The 10592-nt window shown below is 35.8% G+C and overlaps 1 protein-coding gene across 1 annotated transcript; it reads left to right on the forward strand.

The window, feature by feature from the left end:
* Positions 1-571: 571 nt before the first annotated feature.
* On the forward strand, positions 572-10356 carry LOC100377002 (NAD-dependent protein deacetylase sirtuin-2-like). Its single transcript, XM_006811113.3, has 13 exons — positions 572-877; positions 1752-1878; positions 2055-2213; positions 2861-2902; positions 3334-3440; positions 3686-3820; positions 4230-4359; positions 4500-4559; positions 6654-6709; positions 7874-7950; positions 8208-8265; positions 8831-8977; positions 9501-10356. The coding sequence occupies exons 2-13, from the start codon at positions 1755-1757 to the stop codon at positions 9621-9623; spliced, it is 1218 nt and encodes a 405-aa protein (XP_006811176.1). The 5' UTR covers positions 572-877; positions 1752-1754; the 3' UTR covers positions 9624-10356.
* Positions 10357-10592: the final 236 nt, after the last annotated feature.

Consider the following 10592-nt stretch of genomic DNA (forward strand, 5'->3'; position numbering starts at 1 on the left):
ATGAAAAATAAAATGATCATTATAATACCCATTAAAAAAATAGATTGTCACCCACTCCATCATTAAATAAAAAATTACTATTATTCTGACCAGTGTAAAAATAGTGGTCATTATAACTACCAGTTTGAAAATACTGGCCAATATTTTGACCATTAAAAAAATTTCTGGTTGGTATTCTGGCCATTAAAAAAAAAGTGGCCATTACAATGGCCAGAAGTGACTTTTCAAAGGGGTCTGAGGGGTGAAAAAAACAGAGTTAAAGTGAAATGAAAAATTATTATAACCTCCTCACTAGCCTAAAAGTATGAATAAATATTCAAAAGTTGTGAAAATTAAATCTTTCCGAAACGCGACGGAATTTCCGAAAGTTATCCGGACGCTGTTTAAAGTAAATAACAAAAAACAAAAAAAATACATTTTGAGCCATATGTATTATAACATTAATGGCTGTACCACATTACATGTTACTTGTTGATTGTTACATGCCCTGCCCTGAATGTAAACTAATTCGGGCATCGAACATTATTAGCGAAAAACGTTAACAATTCAATTTTCTATCTTTATCGTAGAGGGCGCAATACATTGTTATTTCGTGATGTGATGTACTCAATACTGTGTTACAGGTGTTTGTTTAATACTGTGTTAAAGTGTCGATTTTTGAATGGTGGACTACGTTTAGTGTTGTACAATGTTGCCGATTTATGATCAATAGTTGCTGCCGAACAGTAGTGATAAACTAGTCGACTAAACAGTGCCAGTGGTTCCTAAAAGGGGTTCTTGTAACTTCTTCGGCTGTTGGACACACATCTTGATTTCTGGACTTCCTTGTTGTATTCAAGTTTTACATGTAATCAGACAAACCCGGATCTTTATTAAGGTTTGTGAAAGTGTTCTTACTAACCATGTGATTTACATTATGAACGCTAAACAGTGACTTATGTTTAATAAGTTACGTGTACCTAATCAGAGCGTGGCGTCCACGTTACGAAAAGTAGATTTAACACGGGAAACATCTTGATGGAAGAGTTGGCCTTTTTGTTTATACTGTCAGTTGTCATGCCCCTTGTATCCCTACTCATCCGGTCGATAACGTATTGCTGTTGTAGCGTGCCACATAAAATAAAATTACGAGATTACGGTAAACTATAACAGTGGCGGATCCAGCAAAATGTATTGGGGGGGGGGGAGCTTCGCATGCATGCCCCCCCCCGCCCCCTCTGGATCCGCCACTGAACTAAAGCGGTACCCATTGATATTATGTGGAATCTTGATGCACATTATGAAAACACTTTTCAAACTATCGAAAAAAATGATAAAGACACAATGTATTTAGAGGCAGTCAGTTGTTAAAAAATAACAAAAATATTATCTTAGTAGAATAATAATAAAGAAACAAAATTCCCATCCCCAAATTTCAAATGGATTGAAGAGGAACAGTTTTTGATCTGGTCATTGTGTACCGGTAATTTACTAACATAATAAATACCCCGGTACAATAAATATACCCACAGTAGTGATACAATACAACAATAGAATCTACACATTTGAGAAATGGTTCTCATGTGTTCAAAAAGAATAGATACTGCTTCTAATTCAGATTTTTCTGTACCTACACTATGCGATTGTCAAGCATTTCTGTGATTGGTCAATAACACAGTCAATAGACAGTGAACATTTTTTATGTCATTTGTAAATACAAAATTTTCCTCCATATGAGTAATACATCTATGTATTTCTTTGTTGTTTGATAGATTATGCAAGGCGGTGACACAGCTGCAGGAGGGGATGATGGGAAATCAGGCAGTTCTGCATCGGGTGGTCTCAACTCGGAGGCTATAAATGAAGCATTGAATGCATCAGCTGACGTAGAAAGAAAATGTATGTTTGTGATTATTAATCTTCGTTTATGTTGTAGTAAAGTACGTGGGCTATGTTATTATAAGAGCCCTTTTATTGGAACATCACAGTAATATATTGCTAGGAACATTGTTGAAGATTTTTATTTTAACTTCTTACTCCCTTTGTTAATGGACATTGGCATTGTTTTGTTACAGGGAAAGAAATGGAAAATAAAATGGCCCAGATACAAGCAGGAGTTGCTAATATGTTGGTACAGTTAGTAGCAGGGCCAAATGAGCCAGCAGAAAAAACTCAGCAATTGTTGGATGAACTCACACTTCAAGGAGTAGCTAAGTACATTCATGATGGAAAATGTAGGTAACAAATGAGTGTTTTGTGTGTTGTATTAATTGTGTTGTAATTTTGTTGTTGTATTTCTGTGTGTAATGTATTTGTGTCTTTTATTTCTGTGTTGTAATTCTGTGTTACGGTGTTGTATTTCCGTGTGTTGTAATGATGTGTGTTGTAATTCTGGGTGTTGTAAGTTGGTGTACTGTAATTTTATGTGTTGTAATTCTGTCTGCAGTAATTTTATGTATTGCATTTTATGTGTTATTTCTGTATTGCAGGCTGTTCTAATCTGAACCACAGAGGTAAAAAAAGACCTCCATGTATGAGCTTATGAATAATGTAAACAATGTTTAAAAGTGTTCAATATTTCAAAATTTATGTCACGTTTATGTCACAATAAACACATTCTTATGTTTACATCAGACACAGATCAAAGAACTCAAATTTTTTTCTTTGCCACTTCGAGCTGTTATATCTCATTACATTATTTCTACAAGCAAGAATAATATGTATAGTAATAAGGTTATCATGAGAATACCGCAAAATGTGCACTCAGGCAGTACAGAAATGCATTGACCTCTGTTACGCATCAGTCGATGTGTTTAGAGAACTACCTTTGTGCATACTTACATATTCTTAAGATAATATTATAGTATTTTACCTGTAACAGGTCGTAACATCATCACAATGGTAGGTGCTGGCATATCAACATGTGAGTATACCTTCAATCAAGAATAAAAAATCTTGCATTTTTAATCTGAATTAATTAAATGCATCCCGCAGCACGATATCACCGGATTTGGGGGGATAATCATTTCATTGTGTTTACATGGTGCACCAATTTGGTTGTGGTGTGGAGGTATTCCACATTGTGATGTGCTGGCTCAGGAACACACAAAACATCAAAGAAACCAGAGAGCTTTCAAGTTTAACTTCTTGTTTATTCCGCAATTTACAGTTACACCAACAGCACTACTTTTTACATATCAATACACTCGGGTGATCAGGTGACATATAACACCATTACAAAATTATGTAGTCTGATGCATGCAATAAAATAGTTCCAAAAAACGTCACACACATGAATGTAGCTATTGACCCAGTGACCTTTAAGGAATAATAAACTTAAACGTTTCGCTGTAGCTGCTGGCATTCCTGATTTCCGAAGTAAAAATACTGGTTTGTATGATAATTTGAAAGAGTATAATCTACCATCACCCAGCAGTTTATTCTCCATAGATTATTTTAAGGTAATATATAAAATACAATTTCGTTAGAAAACTAGTTTGACATTGATGTTTAGAAGGTAGTTTGAAAAATATAATTTGATTCGAGCATTTTTGTTGAGACATGCAAGGAGTTCACCGAGTGTCAATAAATTTTGTTCTCAAGAATGCTATAAAATCATTAAATTACAAAAATTCCAAGCAGAAAAAATTAAACGGTTTAAACCATGTGCCATAATAGTAAGTTTTTCTTTTTGAATCACACACAGAAAAACCCAGAACCTTTTTTCAAAATTCGGGTGCGTGATTTCTATATGAAAGTTGGTGAATATCAACCAACACCAGCACATTATTTTATCAAGATGCTAGCAGATAAAGGATTGTTACTGAGACATTACACTCAGGTATGTTGAGAGAATTATGTTTTTATATTATTCTCACTCCTGCCAATAATGTGATTTATAGATGTATTGCTTGTGTAGTTTATAGTTACAGGTGGAAAAAGGTGGAAAAATGAAAATTAAACCTTAATTAATTCGTCATTAATTAAGTCATCAAAAAATGTTATGCAAAAATGGCTAAATTTTTCTTTTAACCGAATTTTAATTTGTTTATACATTGGTTTCTATAGTGAAACTATTTAATCTGATCTGGGGATATGAGTTGGAATACTTACATATTATTATTTTGATTCTTGGGAATTTTAGAAAATTCAAGTGAGATTGTAAGGGAATCCCATGATGCATTGCACATATGCTGAGTAGATTCAGAATTCAACTCAGACTCCCCAAAGTAACTGTTTGATATTTTCAGAACATTGACACGTTAGACACAAGAGCAGGAATACCAGAAGATAAGACAGTCCTGGCACATGGGTCATTTGCATCCTGGCATTGTCTTGGAGAAGATTGTAAAACATCTTATACTTTGGAATGGGTCAAAAGTGAGTAGAGCCACAGCACAATTCTTGTGAATAGTCCTGATTGCAAAGTTTAACCGAAAAATTCATAAGGACTACTAATACAAAAACACCTCTCATTAACAAGTATAATAATAGTTTTTATTTTTTCATTTTATTTCCAGAAATAGTAAATGATGACAAGATTCCGAGATGTACAAAATGTAAATCTGTTATTAGACCAGGCAAGTTTGTTCAGTATCTTGTGTTGTGGGAGTCCTACTGTTGAGGAACCATCAGGTTCCTGTCTCAGTGGGGGTCCTACTGTTGAGGAACCATCAGGTTCCTGTCTCAGTGGGGGTCCTACTGTTGAGGAACCATCAGGTTCCTGTCTCAGTGGGGTCCTACTGTTGAGGAACCATCAGGTTCCTGTCTCAGTGGAGGTCCTACTGTTGAGGAACCATCAGGTTCCTGTCTCAGTGGAGGTCCTACTGTTGAGGAACCATCAGGTTCCTGTCTCAGTGGGGTCCTACTGTTGAGGAACCATCAGGTTTCTGTCTCAGTGGAGGTCCTACTGTTGAGGAACCATCCGGTTCCTGTCTCAGTGGGGTCCTACTGTTGAGGAACCATCAGGTTCCTGTCTCAGTGGAGGTCCTACTGTTGAGGAACCATCAGGTTCCTGTCTCAGTGGGGGTCCTACTGTTGAGGAACCATCAGGTTCCTGTCTCAGTGGGGTCCTACTGTTGAGGAACCATCAGGTTCCTGTCTCAGTGGAGGTCCTACTGTTGAGGAACCATCAGGTTCCTGTCTCAGTGGGGTCCTACTGTTGAGGAACCATCAGGTTCCTGTCTCAGTGGAGGTCCTACTGTTGAGGAACCATCAGGTTCCTGTCTCAGTGGGGGTCCTACTGTTGAGGAACCATCAGGTTCCTGTCTCAGTGGAGGTCCTACTGTTGAGGAACCATCAGATTCCTGTCTCAGTGGGGGTCCTACTGTTGAGGAACCATCAGGTTCCTGTCTCAGTGGAGGTCCTACTGTTGAGGAACCATCAGGTTCCTGTCTCAGTGGAGGTCCTACTGTTGAGGAACCATCAGGTTCCTGTCTCAGTGGGTCCTACTGTTGAGGAACCATCAGGTTCCTGTCTCAGTGGGGGTCCTACTGTTGAGGAACCATCAGGTTCCTGTCTCAGTGGGGTCCTACTGTTGAGGAACCATCAGGTTCCTGTCTCAGTGGGGGTCCTACTGTTGAGGAACCATCAGGTTCCTGTCTCAGTGGGGGTCCTACTGTTGAGGAACCATCAGGTTCCTGTCTCAGTGGAGGTCCTACTGTTGAGGAACCATCAGGTTCCTGTCTCAGTGGGGGTCCTACTGTTGAGGAACCATCAGGTTCCTGTCTCAGTGGGGGTCCTACTGTTGAGGAACCATCAGGTTCCTGTCTCAGTGGGGGTCCTACTGTTGAGGAACCATCAGGTTCCTGTCTCAGTGGGGTCCTACTGTTGAGGAACCATCAGGTTCCTGTCTCAGTGGGGGTCCTACTGTTGAGGAACCATCAGGTTCCTGTCTCAGTGGAGGTCCTACTGTTGAGGAACCATCAGGTTCCTGTCTCAGTGGAGGTCCTACTGTTGAGGAACCATCAGGTTCCTGTCTCAGTGGGGGTCCTACTGTTGAGGAACCATCAGGTTCCTGTCTCAGTGGGGTCCTACTGTTGAGGAACCATCAGGTTCCTGTCTCAGTGGGGGTCCTACTGTTGAGGAACCATCAGGTTCCTGTCTCAGTGGGGTCCTACTGTTGAGGAACCATCAGGTTCCTGTCTCAGTGGAGGTCCTACTGTTGAGGAACCATCAGGTTCCTGTCTCAAGTTTCATGGTGCACCAAGCCAGTAACTATTCAGACTTTTGGCATTCTGATTGGTCCTTCATGTTCTCATTCTGATTGGTCCTTTATGTTCTCATTCTGATTGGTCCTTTATGTTCTCATTCTGATTGGTCCTTTATGTTCTCATTCTGTGTTCCATTTCCCTTGGTTAAAGCAGTGCTTATGCTAATATGGTCATTCTATATTTAAAGCAGGATTTTCCTTTTATTCTCGCACCATTAAAAAAATTGTTCCCTTTGTTATCACAAAAACAGCAAGAAATAATAGAGAGATCGCTAATGAATTTCTTGTACATGTCTTATGATAGTCCATTGTGTATTTTTCTAAATTTTTGAGATCAAATTGATATAATTGACTACAAAAGTCAACTTTGACACTCAAAGTGTTAATTAAGCTCCAATTGTGGAATAGTTTTAGTTAATAAAAAATCAAGAGTGAAACTATATTCAGATTGCTTATTTTTCAGATATTGTATTTTTTGGTGAGTCTCTTTCTGCCAATTTCCATGAATCTGTTGAACAGGTTTGTATATTTTTAATTTTAAGCATAATCCATAACTTGTTATTTGTAAGTTTTAGACAAGAGACATGAGATTTTACATGTACATCATCTTCTTTGAAATCATCGCCTCTACACTTTTCTGGTGGTGACATATTCATCATTGGTACCTGTGTTAAACAAGATTTGGCTGTGGCTGTACCACAGTTTACAATACTGTAAAATACTTTATTTTTGCTTGGAATTAATTTCCAATATTTTCGCTGAAAGAATGATTCAGTGAAAATAAAATCCAGCAATATACCTTTTTTCCTATATTTAATTTTTTCCCCTAAACTTAGTGAAAATAAATTTCATACCCAAAAACATCCAAAAAGTTCTTTCAGCGACAATTAATTCCAGCTAAAATAAAGTACATGTATTTCAAAATTGTAAATGTGAAAGGAGCCTTTGGCTTAAGGTTTCAACAAATCTGTAAATTTTGATCAAAAATGAACAAAGTAATAACTTTTACAGGATTTTGAGATTCACACCATGGCCGTCTTGAATTGGCCATAGTGTTCTAGAAATTCCTGTGGTTATACCGGTATTCTGTAATTTGTTTATGACAGGTATATAAGGTCAATGTACCAACAATTTAAATACAAGAAAGATTAAACTATACATATTCACAATGATATTTTGATTGGTCTCAACCTCCCTTGATTCATGATGACCATTGTATAGATTATTTAAATCATAGTAAAATGATGATTATAACACATAAACCACTCATACTCATAGTTTATATGCTGTAACCATGACATTATTATGATAACATTCACAGTGTACAGACGATAATGACATTTTTAACGTAAACTTTGGTGTAATTTTTCAGTTATTTTTAGTACCGAGGAAATGTAAAGAAGGTTTTTTGTTTAGACTAAGACGTAGCTTAATGCCTCAAGTGAAAAATGCATCTGTTACAATGCTCGTAAAATTTACCTTGCTTCTTTGAATCAAATGTTCATGAATAATTAATCACATGACATAATACTTTGCGACAAAGAAAATCAAACATTGTCTAATGAAATGTACAAATCTGTGACAGAGCTATCTATAAAGTCACATGCATGAAAAATTTGAAAGCTGTTCATGTAAGTTGAAAAAAGTCAAACAAATATTCACTAAAGTTTTATTTTATTTCAGGATTTTGGTAAATGTGACTTATTAATAATTCTTGGTACATCTCTGTCCGTTCAGCCATTTTGTTCTCTCATTAACAGGTAAGTATTATACATTAGTAGGCTTTAATACATCGACCTCCGTTATGCGTCGGTTGATACTTCTGCTGTACTGTCTTCGTGCATACTTTGAGATATCCTCGTAATAACCTCATAATATTAAAACTAAAAAAAAAACTTTTCTGTTATAAAATTTTCAACCTGGGTTAATTTAAACTGCATTAACTCATCGAAAATAGAAGCAGCCATGTTTGTATTGCATCGTCTAAAGCAATGAACTAATTGCATTATGTTTACAGAGTACCCGTCAACACCCCAAGACTAATAATAAACAAAGACAAACCTAATGACACACTTGTGAGTACAATCTTCCGGTTATGAGTTTCATTTTATTATCACATATTTGTTAGATCCTATTCGGTGAAATCAAGAAATACAATTTTATAGATACGCGCTGATTGGATTCAAAATGGACGCCTAGTAACCATTTTATTTTGAATGCAAATGCTTGACTGATTAAGTTAAAACTATATATATACATCATGGCACACAAATACATACATGATGGCAGAATGCAGTCATTTTAATGTTAAAATGGCATCAAAATCAATCATTTTGGATCTCATGGACAGTTATTTCTCAAATTTTTTACATATATTGGACTTAATGAAACAAAATTTTTCAGATTGACTTAAAAATTTGGTACCGTATTTAACAAATGTTTGAAATCCACATCACTACATTTTACGTCACGTTACACTTTTTAATGTGCAATTGTTTCAAGTTCTGATTTAAAATGGTTTCAGTATATGCAACAAATCAATGTTATAGTTATTGACACTATCATGTCCACTTTATTTATGGATTCACTCCATTCTTCACCTCAATAACAACCATACATAAGTGAACCGTTTTTTTGCAGGCCCAGGATGCAGTTGGTTCATTTCTGGGAATTGACCTTCAATTTCCCTCTCTGCTGTTTGACAAGGATGATAATTATCGCGACGTTGCTTACATTGGTACATGTGATGATGGTTGTTATAAGTTGGCATCTTTATTGGGATGGCAGGTATGGAAGTTTCCGTCATGCGTAAATGTATTAATTTTAGACTATGCTCATACAATAGTGCATGTATTTTAAAGTGGCTGTCTCAACTCTTTTATCTTTTGAATATCAGTCACCTTTTTAGCCCGCTGTTGACTTTTTACTTTTCAGACTTCTTGAAATCTACAATTGTTAATGCTTTGATACTTGGTGTATATGTACCTTGGGTAGACCTCTCTCAGATTTGTTCATTTGGTGATGATATCTTCAATCTTCTAATTTTGATTAACATTTTAGGTAAAAAGTGATATTTTTCAATTTTTGTTGAGTCTTTTTTATTTCGTGACATCTTCATTTGTCCAATTTAGATTAATTTTGTTGTCATTTTTGTTAAAAGTGACTTCTTTTTTGATTTTCTTTCTCTTACAAAATCAAATTAGTTATCCAAAATATTTTCCTAATATATGCAATAAGAAAAACATAATTTTTATTTATATACACACATTCTTCATGAATACTCTAGTACTACATTTAATTGTATTTTCAGGACCATTTAAAGAGAATGGTTGAAAAAGAACATCAAGTGACTGATGAGGCAAGCCGAGGAAAAACGCATGGAAGCAAATGCCATAGTCATGGAGCCAACCAGCTGGAAGGACCATCAAAATAGAAGCTAAGCTAGAAAGAAATTACCATTCTATAATCACAATGACTATATTCTCCGGATCAGAAACCATGATGGTTGTTTGTATGTGTGATATTTTTAATCATTATTGTATTCTTCGAAAATTGGCCATATTTATTATGATAATCAAAGAAATTGTTTAAATGATTACTAGTTTATTCAAATTTTCAGTGCAGTGCCGATTCTTATTTATTCCAGTTGTTGAGCATTTACAATTTGTACATCCACATACAATGGAAGTATCACTAAGAATAACACAAGCTTTAAATAGAGATGACAGAGCACTTAGATTAATTGCCCATACACATATTTCAAACTACCCTAGATAAGAAATGTATTTGCTACATCACTTGGCCAAGTCAGGTAATTTGTTCAGTCTAGGAGCAATGAGTCATGGGATGCATGCTATTCCATGAATGTAACATTTCTATTTGAATTAGCCAAGCCATGGTCATTTCAACCGCAATCTAGGATGCGTGAAGTACATGTAGTGAAACCCACTCAGAACATCTTTCTAATATAGTGTCAAGGACTTATTCCAGGTGATTCATGTAGTGTATTGTGTACAGATACTATAATGCATCTATAAAAATGCATGATGTTCATTTGCAGTTACTTTTTTACAAATCTGATAAACTATTTTTAATTTGTTTTTCTAGAGTGATTTCTGTATTGTAAATAATTGTATAGTATGTGAATAAATTTGTTTTTCATCTTATTATTTCATACTTTTTAATAAGTTGCATAATAACATAGCCAGCTCAAAGTCTCCACAGATAGCCATATGAACAGCATGCGATGTGTTATTTTATATGTTACATTTCATTTTCAACGATTAACTCGTTAAACAAGAAAGCCATCAGAGATGGCAGATCCCCTTGCAACCTTTTTTTCAAGCGCATGACCATATATGGTCATTAAATATGTTAATCAGATCTAATGTGCAAAGTATTC

Source organism: Saccoglossus kowalevskii, chromosome 7 (genome assembly GCF_978046115.1).
Source record: "Saccoglossus kowalevskii chromosome 7, keSacKowa6.1, whole genome shotgun sequence".
Lineage (NCBI taxonomy): Eukaryota > Metazoa > Hemichordata > Enteropneusta > Harrimaniidae > Saccoglossus > Saccoglossus kowalevskii.